Source organism: Diadema antillarum, unplaced genomic scaffold, assembly GCF_040938485.1.
Source record: "Diadema antillarum isolate AM-2024a unplaced genomic scaffold, OU_Dant_1.0 seq00001007_RagTag, whole genome shotgun sequence".
Taxonomy (NCBI): Eukaryota; Metazoa; Echinodermata; class Echinoidea; order Diadematoida; family Diadematidae; genus Diadema; species Diadema antillarum.
The window spans coordinates 339,633-362,500 of NW_027271844.1; the positions used below are offsets into that span (position 1 = coordinate 339,633).

General features: G+C 36.4%; 1 protein-coding gene across 1 annotated transcript in view; it reads right to left on the reverse strand.

Moving 5' to 3' along the window:
* Window positions 1-8,109: 8,109 nt before the first annotated feature.
* LOC139742596 (uncharacterized) overlaps window positions 8,110-22,868 on the reverse strand; it is a 15,592-nt gene continuing 833 nt past the window's right edge. Inside the window, exons 2-7 of the mRNA XM_071653125.1 lie at window positions 20,914-21,076; window positions 17,437-17,552; window positions 16,737-16,861; window positions 15,448-15,713; window positions 14,111-14,294; window positions 8,110-12,009 (exon numbers count right to left, since the gene is read on the reverse strand). Coding sequence (XP_071509226.1) covers window positions 11,643-12,009; window positions 14,111-14,294; window positions 15,448-15,713; window positions 16,737-16,861; window positions 17,437-17,552; window positions 20,914-21,058 — 1,203 coding nt within the window. The 5' untranslated portion in view covers window positions 21,059-21,076 and the 3' untranslated portion in view covers window positions 8,110-11,642. The remainder of the gene's footprint in view (window positions 12,010-14,110; window positions 14,295-15,447; window positions 15,714-16,736; window positions 16,862-17,436; window positions 17,553-20,913; window positions 21,077-22,868) is intronic.

Consider the following 22,868-nt stretch of genomic DNA (forward strand, 5'->3'; position numbering starts at 1 on the left):
TTTGTTGAAAACGCAAGCAATTGCTTGTGCGGGTCAAGCAAAAGGTATAAGCACAAGCAAAAGTTTATGCATATGGATTTAAGCAATTGCTTGAGCTAGACCTTCTGCTAGACGAGCTTGTGCTTTTGCTTGAAGCAATTGCTTGTTTTATGCATTCGGCCCAATATCGTATCATTACGAACACCTATGACAGTTTCATTGCTTTTCCTCAAAATGCTCTCGATCGCGATGTACATGTCGGCGTTTAATACTCATTCTATTCTTCACTCGCTCTATCCAACACTGCTCTCCCCCGTCAGCGCACGACGGCATTCCCACTTCTAGTCAGACCATCTCCTACACCATTAACGACAAAGCAACAAAGAAAGATCTACGTAATGGTTTAACGACATTCTCAAAGTAAAAAAAACATAAACACTGTCCTCTATTTGCTGTATAGTCGACCTACTAGGCCCTTACTTACTTGAAACTATCGTTGCCGACAAAGAGATTACGAACAGGAAAACGTTTTGGCTCCTCTGTGAACTCTGTGAAAAAAAAAATAACAAATTTCATATCGTGATGTTACCATCAAGGCATCGAATTAAAACAAAGAAATCTATTGATAAATGAATGACTAATGAATAGATTAATACTTATCAATAGATAAATTAATATGCCAATGATTGAATAGATGCGTGAAAAGACAAATAGATGATTTCACGGAACATTGGACGATCAGTTCTGAAAACATAACGCTTTTCATTGTGCACCTTGTCTAGACGATAACCCTATGCACTGTGGGATGTCACAAAAGTAAAAATATATATATATATGTGAATATACCCAGACTTTGAGTAATATTACTATGCATAAGATTAACTTAAATCAAATCAAATCAAATCAAATTCCCTGCTGGATCTTCTTCATCAAAGGACTAATTCCCCCCTACACTGCAAAAACAATGGTGTTAGAATTAACACCACGGGTGTTAAATCTACCACCGATCAAGTGTCAATAGAGGATCACACCCACAGGTGTATAGAAAGTATGTTGTGATGGTGTTGAAAAGTGTTCACCTGGCACTTCATAGTGTTAATTTGACAGTACAGCTGGTGATACTTTTGACACTTCGCTGGTGTTAATTCAACAATGACACCGCATGGTGTTGATTTGATATTGCTAGTGTTGATGTCAATGGTGTAACTCCCACCCAGCTTCAATAGGAGACCACATCAACTGGTGTTACTCTGGTGTAAATGTGTTCACACCTTCTTTTTTTTCTCCAAAATCAAGTACTTTACCGGAAAATTCTCGATCGTCTTGTTGAAATTCAAAATCAACAAGAAAAACAGTAACTAAGAAACTTTTACAAAAATATATATATATTTTGAAGTGACACCCGAAGATGTTGATCTAACACCACAAATGAGCACCAAAAATTTAACAAAGCTCGGTGTTTCATATTTAACACCGGACTTTTAAACTAGCATTAGTCAATGTTTTTCTTTCTTTTTTCACTTCCCAATTATTATGATTTCATGTCAATTGACTTCGGTTCGTTTTATTTTGTTTTGTATTGCTGTCTTGGGTATTTCTGAGGGTCCCATATCGTACAAGCTTTGCCTCTTGATATTTGGACCCTCCATTTCCATCCCCATCCTTAGTTAATTTCGTCGGCCTCATGCCAAAAGGGCCTTAACACCATACACTTTGTACACTGTTAGGGCCCTTTTGGCATGAGGCCGACGATTTGTATTATACGCTTTATGTATATATTAACAAAGGTATAATTACGTTCTTTTTTTATCTGCTACTTCTTTTCATATGTACTTTGTTAAATCACATTCTGCAATTAATTCAAATATCTTGTACATATATATTCCATATAATTTCTTTGTTTATTAATTTTGATGGAAGTGAAAATAAATTTGAATCTTGAATCTTGAATGTCAATGAGTCAGTAAAAAAAAATATCCGGAAAGAATATTTCTACGATCATCATTTTGTATGGAAACTCGTGGTTCTTTTCATGTCGATGATACTTCATCATAGACCAACGGAAGTAACGATATCGATCGTGACTCATTATAAATGAGAGAATGTAATTGTCACTGATTATACTCGTTCGCATTCTGACGGAAGAGACGTTCACAGACGTTTACTTTCAAAAAAGCGCCAATAGGATGAACGTGTGTGCTCACATGGATCGCGAAAATTAAATTGACGAGGAAGGGATAAGATGGATGAACATGTTATTGGATTGTTGCTATGACTACCATTTTCAACTCCGCATTCACCGATCTAGGGGGAGCAGTCTAATAATCATTACATACTTCGTGACTGTTTGATAATTCATACCAATAAGTCCGTATACATAGCATGGAAGTTCAGAATGAAAATGCCAGTGGCAGCAACACTGCGCGCGAACTGAAGCATGAAATTTAACAAGACCTTCCTCCCGGCAAACGTTGCATGACACGAACAACCAATAATGTATAAGGCTCCCGCCTCCCCCCCCCCCACAAAAAGACACACACATAAAAGAGGAAGAAGTAATGCAGTAATCGTGACTGAGAAAGAACAAAGGCCAATGAAAAGGCATCAAACGAGCTCGCCTGCCAAAGCCCAGGGGGTAATTTGGTGTATGATCGACACCAACATTTCTTCTAGCGACTCGTCGCCAGGGCCGTGAAGTTAGCACAGCAAAACAAATCAGCTCATTGATTACACACACGCACACACACACACACACACACACACACGAACATATATATATATAATTTTCACATAAGAAAATATATAAATATATTTGCGTGTGTGTGTGTAAATATATACAATTATATGTATATATATATATATATATATATATATATATTTATTTACATATCTATATATGACGTATACATATATATATACATGTACACTTATATACATAATTCATATATATATGTATACATACATATATATATAGAGAGAGAGAGAGAAAGAGAGAGAGAGAGAGAGAGAGGTATGTATACTGTAGATATTGAGAGATACAGAGAGACAGACAGACATTTTGACGTTTTTGACACACAGACTTGCAAACAAACACACGAAAATAAACGCTTACACAAAAGAACAAATAGAATTCATGTTTGCTTGCATTGGTTATTATTATGTCGGGTAGAGATTGGCCTGGCAAACGTGTTGTCGTGAACAGCGTTTATCTAACTGCTGTGCAATGCATTTGACTTTAAAATTCTTAAATTCTTTATTTTGTGTTTTCGGAGGTCTGTCTGTTTGCCCACTGTGTGCTTTTATACCCTAATTCAATATAGATTTTTTTTTTCTACATAGCTCACTCGTCGGAAGCAATGTTTTGGCCACCAACCGAAGTGTATCGGATCGCTGTCTGATGACTCCGACTTGTGATGGTCGACTATCAGGTCAGTGTCAGACATGTCCGGAGGTGTTCCGATGAGGCAAGATCGTCCGATGAGAATCACGCGCGACATGTCTGACACTGACCTGATAGACGATCAACTCAGTTGGATTCGTCAAACTGCGATCTGATGCACTTCGGTGCGTGGCCGGAAGCAACAACCTTGGCATCCAAAGAGTGACAGATGAGAAAAAAAAAACTCTGTAGAATGGGGGTATAAGCTAAATTAAAACAGACATTTTTGTTGCCCTGCAATACAGAATTTGCCCAAGTATATGTGCGTGCATCTTTTTTTTTTTGATAATTATGAACATTTGTTTTTATTGCAACTGATTGACAAATTGCCCTACATCGACGTAAATAAGCACTGAATTGATCAGTGTTTTAGTAGTAGCCATGATAAAAAATCATGGGCGTACATACTCGAGCAGGATTCGAACCCACGACCTCCTGATCACCGGACAGGCGTCATCTCCACTAGACCACCGAGCTTTCGCCCGACAGCAAGTGTTGGTTTGAATCCTTATAGCATGCAGCGGGTACTGCTTTGTTATTCAAATTTATGAAGTTCTTCCGTCGAGATGTTTTCATTGCAACTGATTGACAAATTGCCCTACATCGACGTAAATAAGCACTGAATTGATCAGTGCTTGCTGTCGGGCGAAAGCTCGGTGGTCTAGTGGAGATGACGCCTGTCCGGTGATCAGGAGGTCGTGGGTTCGAATCCTGCTCGAGTATGTACGCCCATGATTTTTTATCATGGCTACTACTAAAACACTGATCAATTCAGTGCTTATTTACGTAGGGCAATTTGTCAATCAGTTGCAATGAAAACATCTCGACGGAAGAACTTCATAAATTTGAATAACAAAGCAGTACCCGCTGCATGCTATAAGGATTCCAACCAACACTTGCTGTCGGGCGAAAGCTCGGTGGTCTAGTGGAGATGACGCCTGTCCGGTGATCAGGAGGTCGTGGGTTCGAATCCTGCTCGAGTATGTACGCCCATGATTTTTTTATCATGGCTACTACTAAAACACTGATCAATTCAGTGCTTATTTACGTCGATGTAGGGCAATTTGTCAATCAGTTGCAATGAAAACATCTCGACGGAAGAACTTCATAAATTTGAATAACATTTGTTTTGGTGACGTTTTAGATCCGATCTTTAAAGCAATGATACGAACTTTCATTTTTTTTTTGTCGTTTCCTTGAAAACTGTTGCTATTCCTTCAGGCTTTAGCTTTTCGCAGGTTCCCTGCATCTTTCTTCTTCTTGCATCGTATTATACAATAATCACATGAGCATATGATCGTAACAAAGAATGACGATTTAAACTGAATATGTCTGTTTGGAAGATAATAAAGTCTTTTCTGGCATGCTAGTTATGCATTTAGTGTTATCAGAACGCATTGTTATTTTTCAGATAAAAATAATGAAAATCAACCACACCGTAATTAAAAACTGAAACTGAAAGTTATTATTCTGGAATTTTATGTACAAATAACTTTTAGCGTAAGTTCGTCCATCAGAAACACAGTTTCTATCAAATAATCTATGTCAGGGCATTTCATGGTAAAGATTACTAGTGCGTTATAGAATGATTTTGTGCGAAAGCTTATACCAGCAGTCACAATGTGTATCGACGTAAAAATCAATCACACTCTCCTACCAGAACTTCAGAAAAAAGGCACGTTATAAAAAAAAAGAAAACAGCCTGATTTTTTTTTATCGACGTATATCTTATAATGTACAAATTTCTTTTCTTTTTGTTTTCAATCAAAAATATAGTGTTATTTATTAATAAAGAAAAACAAAACAAAACAAAACAAAACAAACACATAGGCCTAAGAGGAACAGCCAATTCAAGTCCATTTCTTTTGATTAGAGTCAGTCAATGCGTGAGGGTCGAAAGACGGTGAAGAAAAAATAGATTATTTGCGACGAGACTAAAGGATCAATATTATGTCATTTCTTCTTACCATTTCCCTTGTATGTCGAAAATCGTCGTACGAATAGAGCACGTATCCAATTGACTTAGCTATTGCGAGAAAGCGTGTTGCAAATGCAAATTAATAGGTCGACTGCGAAAAAGAAATCACAAATGAATGTCCGTCATGTCCATGTGCTCTCTCTCATGAGGGTATAGTAACGGTAAATACAAATATCTTGACCTTAATGGTCACTTATTTGTTCGTTGTGGCTGAAACATTGGAGAGCAACTATCAGCGCGAATAAATACATCCGCTTCCCAGAACTGCGCCAACGCACCAAAACGCTGGAATATTTTTGATAATGCAAGTAGATAGACAAAATGATTCGAACTGGTCTCATCACTCGTTGGAAAGCCATAATTAATTGCCTGGTGTCTTTCCTGTCACACACACACACACAAACACACACACACACACACACACACACACACACAAAATCAACAACAACGCATCATCCCTGCTATTTCAAGGATTAGTCTTTATCCCGACACTAGACTGCATTTCTCTGAACGAGATTGGCTTTACAAGGCTATAAACAGGCTCGAAGGAGAAACACTCATATTCCACACACGTACACACACACACACACACACACGCACACACACACACATACACACAAACCCACACCCCTCACACGCACACACATTATTATTAGAATTGGGTATACCATACAATAAAAAAAATCCCTACTTTCGTGACGATCTATGTTAGTTTCCTTTTCACGAAGTAATAAGTGGACGCACTAATACATCAGAGGTTAATGAAAAGGATTAATTAGCCGTGTCCATTTAGAGAGAGTGGGAGCAAGTTATCAAACGCACTCACTTTACTGCAGAAAAGAATTCGATTTACAAATCACCCGAGCGTCCTTTCAACGGCGCTGTAGAATACGACGGTTTTAATATGGGTCAGCCTTGAAGTGTGCATATACGAGATTGGATTGCTGTCAAAGTCAATGTGTACTTCTAGCCAAATTCGAAATAGAATGATCGAGGTAAGGAGCACTAAAAATTTCCATTCAAATTGAGTGTAATTATGCGCCTTGTATGGGTGAAAAAAATAATAGTAGCACCACGCTGACTATCACCTGACCATGAGATACTTTTGATAAATATTAGATATTCTCATTCTGTGGAATTCTGAAAAATAGGTCACATTCATTTGAAGATAGAACTCTATACTGATAATGCTATCATTTTGCCACCTATCTTATAGTACAATATTGCCTTTGGTCGTTGTACTAAATCTCAGAGCAGGCGTTAATAAATTCCGGCACAAGACTGCATCAAGTAATTATATTTGCTGTCATTGCTACAAGTTAAAACTTAGTTTTACATGATTTGTTTACTGTCCACCATTTCAGATAACTTATCAAAATAATTTTCCCCAGACTGCCAGCCCTCCTGATAACAGACTTACAATGCCAGAAAAGCTAGATTTGAACATTCTAGAATTTAAAAATCTACAAATGCTTAACCATAGCTACGTACCTCCCTGCCATGTCAAATACGAAACACCTCCCATAATCCGTAGATGGATAAACCACTTTTCTCATGAAAGTGTTTGTCTTTATCATCAGCTGTTTGCCTCTACTTTAAATTCTGTGCTAATAATCTATAAGCCCTACTGAATCATTCATGAAGCCAACCTCCCCTCCCATATTCAGAAAGATATGTTATTCTTCATGCCATTTATTTGCTTATCAGGATCTACTGGGTTTAACTGAACAGAATATTCGTTATACGAAAAAGTTGTCTAATGCTTTCACCTTTAACATACTTGTACAGATACTTGCATGTATACATGCGAAAATGTAATTTATGTTTTATGATCCTAGTAGAAAGTCATTGGAACCGCGGTCATCCCACTACACCGACATCCACGAGTCATATAGCCCACGAGTTCGACATTGAAAACAGGTCCATGAGTCATACAGCTCACCAGTCATACAACCCATGAGTTCGACACCAGGCAAATAAAGCTCAGGAGTTCGTCACGAGGTGAAAACAGCCCACGAGTTCGACAGATACAACACGGGGCTTAATGTGTCGGTCTCGTTTGCCTTGTTAGCTTAGTGTCGAATAAATGGGCTTTATGACTCATGGGCTGTATGAATTGTGAGCTGTATGACTCGTGGGCTGTATTACTCGTGGGTGTCGGTCTCGTGACGTGCACCCATTGGACCTTGGCAAGAACAGTGAATTGCACATTCTATTGTATGGGAAGATTCCGACTGACAGTCCAGTCGAAAGTGGTGAAGTTCTTGTACGCATATGATTCCTTCCATAACTGTTTTACATATGTCAAAATTGTCATTTGTGAAAGAAGATTACTGTGAGGTACAAGAAAAGAGAGACCTTTACTTGTTCCATGTCTATATCAGAAATCTATGAGTGTTCAATGATGTTATACTCCGTGAAGATAATCCTGCTTTGATAGCGCAACGTTTAAACAAAATATTATCAATAATAAACAATCAATAGTAACAAGTGCATCTTGTCTTCATATTGCAAGAGATCGTTATCAATCTCTTCTCCCCTCTGTTTTTTGTTTGGTTAATATATCCACACATAATTAGAATGTGCATGTGTAAACGTTTATACACACGCAAAGAAATCAAAATCAACACACTGTAACTACTACTACTACTACTACTACTACCATTACATGGGCCATTACAATCAATTAACAGTATGGTACTTTCCCAAGAGATTTATTTCCAAATTCACATGTTGCATTCAGTAGGCCTAATACATGCATAGTAATGAACAATACAATACATTAGAAAAATGAATTTAAGTATTAAGACCAAGAATGTAAGAACTTGCCAACTGTTTTCGTATTTTCGATAGACATTCTGTATTTATGAAATAATTCTTTACAAAACGTGTGAAGTTCAAAATACATTTCCTCACTTGTAATCATCAGATGGCTATCATGTTTAGCCTTTAGCCATGGAAAAATTGTTTTTCACAACTGTCAAAAATAGATGCATTGATGTTTATTGACAAGATGAAAAAATAAAATTCTAAGATTCACTTTGATGCCCCAATATGACCAGATAATGCTGATTGGCTATTCTTTTTTTCAATGAACCAACTTTAGATAAAACAATACTTACTGTGTGTATTCTTTTGATGATGTCAATCAAAGTAAAATGTAATTTCCGTTGAATCGATTCTTGCAGATTTAGTAATGAGTCAGTTTCCATTTTACTTGATAGTTTGCCTCTGCGAGGGTGGTTTTATGGTTTTTTACACAGTACATTTAACAAAGCGTGGCAACATTTGTAATTCTAATTTGGCTTTTAGCTAAAAATCGCATAGATTCGATAAAAATGAAACGTTTTGCTGATTGATGCATTCTGTAACGGTGATTTCCATTTTCGAGTAATGTCAATATTGAGAAAAAATTATCATGGATTATGTTTTGTTACAATAGATAAAAATTCATAAGAGAAGAATGGCTTATACTATATCCCATGAGTGATCATATTTTGTTCAAAACTCATTTCAGGGCTAACAGGCTCACCGTCAATAAATGATAATATATTAGAATTAAAACCAGAAGTATTACTTGTAATGACACAATGCAATAAGAATTTCGTTCAAAAACAGATAGGTACTTTCCACGGATATTAACCCGTCTGACGTAAGATTCCACTTGAAAAATGTATCACCTCCTATATATATATACGCTTGCTTTCTTTGTAAATGCTGCCAATTCCTTTATCCATGTGCCTCTCCACCCAAGATGTTTTCATGGCAGGAAGAACAGAATGGAAATGCAGCATTTTAAAATCACTTTCATCATAATAATCATAAAGTACATGAATATCTTAACATTCCTATAACTCTAGGAAATGAAATAGTTTTCGGACCTTGATTACAAAAACAGCCAAAAGAAAAAAAAAAAGAACTCTACAACAACTGAAGATGGATTCGCTGTAATGTTCAAGAAGTTACAAAATCTACATCGTAATCATAAGCGATCTTAGAGGGGTTTTTTTTCAGTAAAGTTTTAAAATCTGTATTTCATGCGCTTATTGACGTTCCTATGTCTGCAAGCTTTTGTTTGAAACTTATGCCCTACAAACATGTACATTCACATTCAGAACGGGAGATTTTAACATTTATTGTGGTAAGTACGAAATACAGTTCTTATAAAAGCAAAATACATATGGCATTCTCTATACATGTATATGAAATAAAAAAAAAATCACGCAATGTCAATGTTCATATTTCGCTTGTAATCATAATCGACAATACCAAAAACATGAGTTCAGGATTTGAATATACCAAACTCTATAATGTATCTCATTCTTAAAGGACAAATTCGCCTTCATGGATTAAGTGAATGCAGCAATATTATTAGAATACATTAGTGTAAGTTTGGGGAAAATCGGCAGTCCGTTCAAAAGTTATGAATTTGTATTATCTAAGCAGTCACTGCTGGATGAATTTAATTCTTTTGAATAAAGTGCACATTTCATCAAACTATCACTGATGTATGTTATGGGTAATATTATTCCCCCTGCCTTCTGAAAGAGGCAAGTCAAGGGTTCTTTTATTATGCGAAAAAAGTGAAAATATGTTACATTTTCCTTATGTTTTCTTTATATTGTTGTACACGTGTGACATCACAAGCTATAGGAGTCTTCTCATCCAGCAGTGCCTGAGCAAAAACTTCAAAAATTCATAACTTTTGAACCAACTTTCCCATCATGAGTAGACCCAGGGCTACCGATTTACACACTCGTGCCATATTCACATTATCTTGGAAGATGACGTCAAGGTCACGTGCCTTAGGACTTGGCAGACCTAAAATAGTCTGAATTTCTTGTCAATTGAAGAATACAGTTTCTTTTGACAGGATTTTCAAGTTCCCTTACTTTTAAAGGACATATTTTCATATCAACTGACTATAATGATCTCTCTACATACAAACGCGATATTCTTACAACAATAATGATATTATAGTATAAAAATATAATGATTATATATGACATAAAAATAGTTATACAATATGTGAAAGCAACGTGAAATGGGTTTCTGGCCCAGTCTTATTTGCAAATTAAATCAAAACAAATAAGGAGAACTATCCAAAAGAGATCCCAAACGAACTTTACTGCTTAACTGGGCATATATATTCATGGCGTTAAAGAAGGGAGCTTATCGTTTTATTTTGCGTTTTAAACAATCATAAAACAAGTCTCATTCTTTTTTTACTCTGTACTCTCAAGTAAAAAATATATGATTATACATCACAGATGATTGCGACACAAGGGTTACAAACTTATGAAGTTCCGACACGTAATATGTAGTTTCGTAGTGACAATCCCAAGAAAAACCATCCGATCATCTCTCAATACAATATAGCTTATCAAAATCTGATGATATATCTCTTTTCAAAGCATCCGTGGCATTTTTAAAGCAGTCTTTACACTTGCTAAGTATTAGTACTGTTTTGAGAAGGAAACAAATATTTTCTTCCACTGAGCTTTTTCACGTTTATCATGAGTTGCTGCTGTTCCATCCGTTTTTTTCTTTGTGTAAGTCGTCGCTAACTCCTACCATACTTAAAATAAGAGAACAGAACACCTGTCAGAGATAAACTCCGATTAAAAATAAACTTTGCAACAAGTATTATCAAAAATATTCCTGCGTTTTGGTGCTTTGGCGCAGCAGATTGATGTGGATGGGGCGTCGTCTCGAATGGCTGCCTTAGTTCCCGCGGTAAGAAAATGTTTCCATTAATTTGTTTTAAATTTGCTCTTCTGACTAATAAAACATGAAGGCCATATGACGTAAAAGTGTAAACAACAAAGCGTATATATTCATGAATGAAAAACAACTACAAATTGGGAAAAATTAAGAACTGTCTTTTGCTCTGCAATGACCCATACTGTAGGCGTCAATCTCGCTCCTCATTATATTATTTTGGAGGTAATGGATGTGTTCTTCTATCGTATACTTTGTATAGGTAGCTTACCAGCAATCGATGCTTTAGCAGTACCATGTATACAAGACATTGTGGTATAAGAGGAAACACTATGTGGAGTTATTTCGAAAAGATCAGTAGGATTTTTGTGAGAGAACTTAACATCATTGCGTCATCAGAACTATATCAATAATTCTGAAGTGTTACAACTTTACAAATCCTTTAAAAACTTTTTTTTTGTGCGTCTAGACATTCTACTTTTAAGCTGGAAGACAAATCAAGTATGTCATGAAGTTATTATCAGTTTAGTTTGGGTCACTTGCTCCTCTCAAGATGCTTTCCTTGATTTTTTTCTCTAAGTACCCGTCATCAATGTGTGAACCACTTAAAGCCTTAAGGTGCAGTGGTAGGTGTTTTCTCTCGCAGGAGTACAATGGGATGATTTTCCCGCCGAGCTCATTGTCGTCATAAGCCTTCTGAAAAGCCATCTCAATCAACATAGTCATTTCAGACCTTTCCTTGGTTTGGCAATCAGCCTTGCTGTACAGGACGACAAGATGATTCGACCTTGTAAGAATGTTTCCGAGTGTTGTCGTGACGGGATCTCCAAGCCTTTCTGTCTGCCCGTGTTCGTGCACTTTCCAACCGCCAGCTTTAAAGATATCGCGACACCTTCAAAATAAGATGAATTTAGGTAAATAATATAAAAGAATGTAAAGTGTTAATCAAGTGTACTTGGAAGGTTTATTAAGAGTCTTTGGGCACTGCATTGAGATATATCCTTTGTCTTCATCACCCACCGATATTATAATAATCTGTTACAGTATTTACTGTATAAACACCTAATTTCTTACTCTTTTCTGATACTATCTATAAAACATAACGAAATCAACTAGAACACAACACCTGTGGCAAAACCAAGCATTACAATGAGGCAGATCCTGATGTTTAATGCTATGATTGCGAATCTCTTTTGCAACACAGAAACAAACAAATAAACTAGAAATGCCGCTATGGCGACTGGAATACCTCCGCCACAATGCATGGTTCTCCCAGTAAGTCTATAGTACGTCTTGACAATGTGTGATTACAGTTTCACATGACTGGCAAAAAATGAAAATGACATATTTGTCACAAATGTGGTGATTGTTCACTTTCCTTGAAGTAGAATTAATTGAATCATTGGCTATATTATTTCAGGTACTAGGGGATTTGACGATTGTTACTTGACCTTTAACCCTTTTATATGAATTGTCTAATTTCGAAAGTATGGAGAAAAAGTGTAATTTCAGCATATAAACCTGGCCTGCGACCCTTGACTTTTGATCCCATGACCCTAAAATTAGCCAGGGAATCACCGACAGGCAGTACATGCATAGATCTGTATGAGGTTTCATGATGATGCCTTGAGCCACTTCCGAGATTTGGAGGAAGAAGTGAAATTTAGCCTTTTCACTTGACCTTTACACTTTTTACCTTTGACCTTTTGGCTAAGAAGCTTTGCCAGATAATTTCTATTTGGTAATAGTTTCAAGAAAAATCCTTCAGACATTGCATTATAGATATGAGGGAAATAGTAAAATTGACCATTTGACACTTGACCTTTAACCGTGACCACAAATTAAATCCCAGGAGAATCATTGTCAAGCAGTACATGCCCATAATCTAAATTCCATGAGGATACCTGGGAACATTTTCAAGATATGGAGAAAAAGTGAAATTTTAGCAATTTCACATGACCTTTGATCTTTGACCTCACGTCCTGTAAATTTCTCTAAATTTTGTCACGAGTGGTTCAATTCAATCCAATTCAATAGTGTATTTATTTCCATCATCAAAAAGAAAAGAAAAAGTTGACATAATCCAAAGTGATACAATTTTTTCATTTTTCTTACACTCGTCTGATAAAGGATTTTTTTCAAATACAATATAAAGTATATGCACGCATGATATCATAGAAAAGAAACGATGCACTTTGCCATGGCAACAAAAATAGGAAATAATCACAATGATGGAAAACAGTGTTCCACTAAGAAAGCCAAGCTTGTAAGACATGGAACACTGGGACAAAACAACTACAGCACCAATTTGTTATACCAATAAAACATATTCATTTTAAATTCTTCTATATGCTATAGTACATTTACTCATTGATATATGCTGATACTATGAACAATACTTATTAGAATATTAGAATGCAAATATATAAACTATATAACATATCATATTTGTGGCACAGACACTATGGGGCCAGTGGTTAAATTCACGATCGTGGAGTAAAATAAAGTTTTAGGAAAATACCTTCAGGCATAGAATAGATATGGGGAAATAGTGAAATTTTGAGCATTTTGCCTTGACCTTTTGAGCATGTGCAGCCAAAAGTTGAATGGCATAACTTCGTCTCCTCATGCATGTACATACCAAGTCTCATTAGGATAATTCAAACGTTTTTTTAGTTACACTGTCAACAACATTCAATACAGATGGAGGGACGGACGGAAGGACGGACAACATGGTGTCTCCGGCGACACTTCGTGGCGGAGGCATAAAAACACTGGCTGAGTATGCTAGAAAATATGCAATAAAATACATTAAATGGATATATCACTTCCATTCGGATGTGTTCAAAGATAAATCTGTCATATGACAGTCATATTGGGTGAGCGTAGCTCTAGTGCAGAAAAAAAAACTTCAGACGTGTCAGCGATTTACTTTTTTTGGTCTTAAACTCTCAATGATAGTATCAAAGTGGTATAGAGAAATGCCCCCGTACTTGTCGATGCTTGGTAAATCATGTGTCCTGGCTTCTTCCGTGAAAGCGAAGTAGATGTGGTAGCGTCTTGGTGATGATGATTCCTCGTAACATTCGTCCCGACTGTTGCTTCTAACACTGTTGCTCGGCTCTGATGCCGAGGGAGAGCCACTGTATCTAGCGGCCGCCAGGTTTGGTTCTTGCCCTTGTGTAGACAGCAAAATCATTCAATTAATACATTCTTTCGTTCAACAGAACATAAGATGAGGAAAAGTATCGGACATACAAACAGGGTTTACAATTGATGACAACAAGAATATGCGATTATTAACAAATAAATTGCATGTATACAGAGTTTCAATTTCATTAAACTTATACATTACATTAGGAATCCAATGCATATAGCTGTGTTTGCATATTTTTTTTTACTTTCTTTTTACCAAAGGACAATAGAAATAAAAATAAAATAAAGTAAAATGGAATAAAATAAAATAAAGTAAAATAAAATAAAATAAAATAAAATAAAATAAGATAAGATAAAATAAAATAAAATAAAATAAAATAAAATAAAATAAAATAAATAAAATAAAATAGAAAATGTCCTGATTTCAAGGTTTCCTCCCCTCCCCCCTTTCATCAAGCCCCGGCTCTACACTTGCTACAACGTACTTAAGGAAGCATTCCTCATCTCAGTCACTTCTGTATGTTGAGAAAAAGATTTTTAAACATGATCAATTTATTAGTGGGCTTTAGACTGCCCTGGGAGGGGAGGGTTAAGGAGGGGGGGGGGGAGTGGAGGGAGCCATTGTAACCCAGTTAGGTGAAAAATCAAGGAGTCGAAAAATGTAAAAAAATGCACATACGGACAATGATCGCATTGCTTACTTGAGCTAAAAATCTGCTATTCTGTCCATTCAAAACTGATCAAATGCAATATGGTTTGCAACCATTTCATTGTAATCATAATTGAGTAAAGCAACAATGAAATTATATGTGTATATGTTTGTATACAATTATGTATATGTACCAAGTATAATATGTACACACGTATATAATGCACCTAAGTAGGCCTATGAGTTTATCTATACTCACAGATTATATAACCAATATAAACGCAATCAACGTGAAAGGTTTAAGCAATAAAACAATCACTCACTCAACAAACACGAGTAACCACCCGGCCAAACCGAAATCCCAACTCAGTAACGGTAAAACACCCTTACCATGCTCTGGATGGCTTTACTGCTATTATATACCAAAACATGTTGTATGTGTTAAGTTAGTTCAATTTAAACATGGAAAGCCACAAAGAAATTACAATTTCTGTGCTCGCCGAGAGGTCTCAAAGCAGATCTTACGTTCAATCAGCCAATCAGCTACTGTCTTCTGTTTGGTTTCTTTAAGAGCAGTAATGAGGCCCGGGATAGGTTGTGCGCTATTCCGACAATAAACCTGGAGTATTTCGTAAATCTGTCGAGTGAGGTCGTCCTTGTGGTTGCGTCTTATTGGGTTGATTTCATGCTCTTGCAGTCCAAGCTCCAAGGCCAGCTGATGCTGGCTACTGACAGAAAGCCTGTCAGCTAACTTCCACAAAAGAAGGTCTTGGCCTTCTCGTCTGGGTGTGCTGGAAAGGGAGCAAACACAATACAAAACAAAACAAAAAGTAGGAGGGGTATCAAACATTAACACCGAAAACGCATTTGCAATTACGAAACGCGATAAGATTTAGATTTTTTTTTTCCTCAGACCCTGAAAACGGCATTCATTCAGGAGCTGTGTCACAAGCACGGTAGCCCATTAAACCATGGCTTAACCATGGAGCTACTAAAAAGCCCCATGGTTAAACCGTGGTCACACAAAAGTTACCATTTAGGTTACTATTCAATGCCCTCTGTTACTTGTCACCACTTAGTTTCCAGAGGTCGTATAAAAAGATTTGTTAGGAAGTCTGCAACTATAGATGTCATCGTTCAGCGACCGGTGGCAACCAGTTTTGATTAGCTGGAGGCTTTTTAGCTGTTTACCTGAAACCATTCTGGTGACAAGAATGTGTTTTGTTAGTAAAAAGCCTTTCAATGGTCGTCTTTAAAGTCTGCAACTCGTTGCCGATTGGTCGCCAACTTTATTTTTAGGACTGGTCCTCAGGGATTTGAGGCCATTGGGCGTGAAGATTTTTGTATGTTTGATTTCTTTCTTGAGTTTGTTATGAATTATATTTCTAGCATCTCGTGATCGTAGCAATACACATTGCGTTATCGTGATATCTGTTACCTCTCCATTCTCTGCAGCTTATGTCGTCATTGCCGGTGCACCTCCATTACACGCAGGGAAAGACGTTGCAATTACGATTTCGCCAAACTGTCCCCACTGTCTCTCCCCCCCCCCCTAAAATAAGATTGTTGAATATTTCATGTGTGTGTGTGTTTGTGTGTGTGTGTGTGTGTGTGTGTGTGCATGGGGGGGGGGGGTAGATTAAAAACCTTTTTACTTTGGACAATTTTCCAAATATTTTCCCGAAAGAGTGCACCAGATCGTTGAATTTCAGGTTTAAACCCCCCCCCAAAAAAAAAACAACAACAAACAAACAAACAAACAAACAAACAAACAAAAAACGATTATGGTAAGAAAGGGCACCCCAGCTACTTACTTGTTATCATTTCTTTTCTGCTGATTTGCAGAATCAATTTTGAACAACTTCTGAGACACCAATTCGGAGCGCGCCCCCTCAGGACTGGCTACTGTTGCATCAGGATTTGCTTGTACGTTGATGGCCTGGGGAGTGGGTGATAAAGACAAAAATAAATAGCTACACCAATAAACTCTCAAGGATTGAAAGCATAACCTCCGAACAGTCCAAGGAGTCACGCTGATATTATACTGTGTGTATCCAACAGGGTGTCATTTGAAATTAGGAAAACAATAAACATAACTCAATGAACTTCATGGAAGCACCACAAACATTCAAGTTATACAGAGATAGACAGTAAATATAAATATACTAAAATGGGAAATTTATTATGTTCACTGTGTAGTTGCAAACTCAATAGTAGTGAGGACGATTATGATGGCAACGACTGCAGCGAATGTTCTCATGACACATACACACACACACACACACACACACACACACATATATATATATATACAATATATATATATATATATATATATATATATATATATATACATTCAAGTAGACAAGGCGTGTGTTGTTCCTATATTTCCGATTTCACTACGATACCAATTGTGTTCAGATAAATATGAAAATCTGCACGCTCTTCGTGACTGAATTTTCAGCATAATATCTATTGCCCAAGTGTAAACATGTATCCTTGCAGTTCACTTACTGAAATGTTGAGTTGGCCAAAATCGCTGGTCATGCTGGTATTAGGACGTTCAGATGGCAGCTGGCAGTTCACTGAATTTTCCGGCACATCATCTTTTGCAGGTATAGAATTTGACTCTGAAAATGGGTTAATAAGCATGTGACAACCATGAAAATACACTGGTGGTTAGAATTTACTCTTTTTTTCTTCATATCCAAATGACATACACCAAAATGTTAACTATAGTAATTATTTCAAGTTCAATGTTAAATCATATCTAATCAGAGTATTATATCCATATTCATCAAACGCAAACAGACGGAAACTAACCAGAAATAAATTTGATTTATTGGTGAAAAACTGAGCAAAGAAAATGGGATTCCAACGGGATTCCCACCCGAGAGTACCGGATGCTAGCCAGGTCCTCTCCCGACTTAGCTATAGAAAGCCCTAGTACAGTGTCCGTCCCAAGATGGTCAGAAGTTATAGCAATGTGCTTTGTGTGCTTTGTGTGTTTGTGTGTGTGTGTGTGTGTGTGACACACACACGCACACACTAAAACCTGACATAAACCCGAAGGATAATTCAACTTGGGGATAAATGCGAGGGATCAGCGAAGTGATGCAGCTTTTTGAGTATGTAAAACTTCCATTCCCCCATTTTTTTCCTTATCGGTCACTCATCAGAAGGAAAGTTTGTCGCTTCCGGCCACCCATCGAAATGCATCGGATCGCAGTCTGATGAATGCCACTTGGTTGTTTGACTATCATGTCAGTGTCAGACGTGTGGCGGCTGATCTTCATCGGACGATCTTGCCTCATCGGATCACCCCTCGCCATGTCTGACCAAGGAGGTTTTATACATGGAGTTCCAACTGGCTGTAATTATTCAAATAGTTGTCAGATTTCTATTGATGTACAAAAGAATTCCACAGGTGCACTGTGCCTTTGATGATCGATGTTCCAAGCCGCCGTCTTGCTGAGCAATCTGAAAATTCATTTTGAACGTTATCATAATGTTGGCCATGCAGATGTATTTTGCTTGTTTATTTGTCAAATGAAATAAAATTTCACTTAATAATAAAGCATGTAAAACAAAAGTCAATTCCGTTCAGAAATTTGCGCAAAAGTGTAAATCAGAGCTGTATTATGTGAAAATGTTTCAAACTGTACCATCCTGGAAAGCTGGTTTTTATCACTTTTCGACTTAATTTCCCCAAATGAAACTAACATGTAATAATCTTCAAGTATAATTCTTTATTGATAGATATATCAGATGAGTGCCCGCGTATGCCCAGTCGAGTAATTTTCATCTTCATTTTAGCATATTTTCCTCAATTTCTGTTCACGCATCCACGTGTCTGTACCACCTAGCTTTTATAAGAAGGAATAGTGAAAAGTAGTTACCATCACAAAGACATATCTTAATTTGAAAGTGGCTGGTGATTATGCAATGAGACACGAGTCAATTGTCTTCCTATCGGCGCGGCAGATCCTGTTTGGCACATGCCTTAAATATTTTTGAGCGGCGGCTTCTAACATAGATCAAAGGGAATAACTCTGTTGTTACTCCATCTCTTCAACATCCTTGGTCTGACACCCACCTGATAGTCAAAAAACACTAGTCGGATTCACTGGACTGTAATCCAATACACTTCGGTGGGTGCCCGGAAGCGATAAACTTTGCTTCCGATGAGTGACTGATGAGAGGAAATCTCTCTGTAATGGGGGTATTACAAACGCAAACAGACATGACAGAGGGAAACTGACTGAAAAAAATTATTTATCATTTGAAAAATGAATAACTAATTCATATTTATCCTCACAAATAAAAGCTGTCAACCTGCAAGTTTTCTTTTTATAAACTTTCACTATTAGGTGTCACTTAGTGTGCCAATTAACCTATGATTTGTTATGATTTCACTAAATACTTGACCTGTATGTCATATTTTGTGTGACGTTACCATAGTGCTAATAGTGTTTATTTCAGGAAGTTCAAATTTATGTACTAAAATAACATTAGAACTGCAGCTATATACCGTGCGTACCAGTGCTCAACTTCTATTTTCGTGAACGGTCCCTTGCAGTTCAACAGAATGTAGGTCAAGACAATAAACTTTATATAAAAACTCTGGCATCAACTGCGTACATCCAAATTAAACCCAACGATGTGTGTGTGTGTGTGTGTGTGTGTGTGTCTGCGTGTGCATGTGTTATTAAAGAAAGAATATGTCCTAATGTTATACATCTATTTGCTTTTTTAAAGATTTATCATGAGAAAGGCGTTCATTTGTTTATACTCACAAAATTAGAAATGATACAAACGATTGAAATGAGATGGTAGTCACTAAGGTAAAATAAAAGAAATGGTCTATGTGAGCTCTGCAGTGAATCTCGTGCAACTTTTCAAGTTTCCAAATCCTTTAAAATTGGTTTCTGCTTCTTAATGCCTGATTTAACTTTTCTTCATAAACCTCAAGGACTTCCAAATACTTTAGATACATTGAGTCTTTTAATGGACACACATCCACACTACATGTACATACATTAACATGTCTTGAAGGAGAGAGAGAGAAAAAAAAAATTTCATACTAAGAGTACAGATCCAAAATATGAGTAACATATTTTATCATACGTGCCCCCGTTGTCTCTGATGTAACCAAAAAAAATGAAGCAAAAACAGAAACAAAGACAAATAAAAGAGAAATACTCGCGTTTGAAACACCATGCTTACAGAAACACTGACAATATTCATTTTTTTTCTCCGAATTTGTTAGCCCTCCATTGGACTATTTTGTTGTATCAATGTCATCATAATACAGCTCTAAATATTTAACCATAATCTCGTTTTTTTTCCTAACATTTCTCTCTAACATTTACACAAACAGATGTTGGAGTGACTGCCGCTTTAAACTGAGCTTGTTGAGAGTAGCCGATACAGAATACATATAGCTCTCATCTGCATAATATCAAATAATAACTCGTATCATACTTGAATCTCCCTTGCACCATGCACAGTGCTAGAATTAACGGTTAAAGAAATGCTTTAGTGGCATGGTGATATTTGTGTACTGACACAGCATGATAATGACATCAAATATATTAACATCGGAGGGTTTTTTAATCAACTATTATCATGGTTTTACAGTTCAACCGCATTAAGCTTGGTGATTTTTAAAGCTGAATAGTCATACCATTTTTCTTTAAGAAACAACGGTGATTTCATTTGATTTGATTTATTAGTTTCTATTTTATCATTGTACATGTACATGCATATATATACATACCTTGTTCGTATCCTACATATACATAAACATAAACATAAGCTGTTAACAAAATTATTCTTTTCTTCATTACCTTTACGCAATGCACAGCAAAACGTGTTAGCAATACAACAATGAATAATACAGCGGGACTACAATAAGCGTGGCTTGATTTGTGTGCAGCTCCCGTAGAGAATACACATAACTGTAAATTGTTTGAGATGTCGTAGTCTTACCTATTGTGACTGATGCAAACTGTTCCCTCACTTCCTTCATTTTGTCGAGTAGCGAATCCTTGGCACTTTTTATGATGCTTTCAGTTCGTTGGTTCATTCTTTCCAAGCACTCAGCAGCGACTTCGTCAGTTTTTCTTTGAGCCATCTTGATGAGTAGCGTTATCTGACGAAAAAAAAGATATGATGGGGATTTTTTTTTCTTTTTTTATATTACTGAAAAAAGTACTTAATGCAATAATCTTGAATGTCTCATGCCATGTTTACATTAAGTTAATTTTCGACCATTCTAAATAACAAAACTGCGAAAAGCAATTTAAGGTTCAGAAGACGATTGCAGATATATATTTCAAAAGAACACACACACACAAAAAACCCCTCTATCAAACATGAATGAACTGCAATCCTAACTTATGCTCCACATTTGACTTACTTACTTACATGTACTTAAGTAAGTGAGTAAACCTGAACGAAGTGCAATCCTAAACTATGCTCCACATTTGACTTACTTACTTACTTAAGTGAGTAAACCTGAACGAAGTGCAATCCTAAACTATGCTCCACATTTGACTTACTTACTTAAGTAAGTGAGTAAACCTGAACGAAGTGCAATCCTAAACTATGCTCCACATTAAATTTGACATACTTGCTTACTTACTTGTAAACCTAAATGAAGTAGGCCTACAATCCTAAACTATACTACACATTTGACTTACTTACAGTAGAAAAAAATGCGATCGTTAAAATGTAACATTTAAGTATACGACAGTGAAATATCACTTAATAAGAAGAAAAAAAATCAAAGTTTATTTTTTTTCTACTTGTTACTCTATCGTGTACATATATCTACATTATGTATAACAGGTATTATGTAATATAAGAGGACATTATGTCCTCTTTCATCACCTAGTTGTGCTTATATTAATGAAAATTTATCTTTGTAAGATCGATACTAGTTCTTGAACCCATTTCTCCTTTTTACTCACTATTAGTATGAATTTTAACACCGGGCTAATGTGAAGAGAAAAAACAAATTCAACTTTAAATGACGTCATACAAAGTCTCGTGCTAAAGAAAATAGTCGAGAATGTGGCAAAATGGCCACGATAGATGTGTCTCCGAAAATGGTGATACTAAAGTGAAACACTGATTTCAGCTACCACAATAATGATTATTTCAGTGTGAATTAATTCTTGTGTCATTTGCACAAAATTCAACACTTAAAATCATTATTTACTATGTGCGCATGAAAAAAACAACTTAAGTGCTTCAAAATCGTTCTACAATGTGAGTTAGGGATAGAAACAACCAACATGACCAATGTAAAAATTCTACCCATTATTTTCAATGTTCAATGTTGTTAGATATACAAAACGTGAACAAAAGTTATACCAACAATTGTTTTTAGAATAAACCGTCTACAGTAATGGCTTATTGAGAGAAATAGTGTTATCTACTTGTGTTTCAGGCTTTATTGCGAAATTTTTATATGGTCGTATGTTTTTTGATACAAATGACCTGCACATATGCATCAGAACATTTTTGAATCGCCGCTCCCGATGCTAAACAATACCAAAATTGAATATTTCAAATGTCAATCTTTTGCGAGACATTTGACAGCGTACCTTAATATCTTGCATATAAAAATATGTTATGTGCATTGGACCCTACTATACCGTTGTTATCGGTAGAAAATGACATCATATATCATATAGAACCGTTGATTGAATTGGAGAATCGACTTTATAGACTGAATATGTTCATCTATCCATATACACTAGACACTCCTCGCGCCCGAGCAATATCAAACCTTGTATGACATTGCCTGTTTGGCATACACCTTCCCAGAATGATAATGTTTCATGTTCAAAACTTGTCGGGTTTTATATCCAGACACGTTGCTTGTATGTAAAATCTCTCAAGTGATTTGTGGCCCATGGTCTCAAACAAGCAAATCA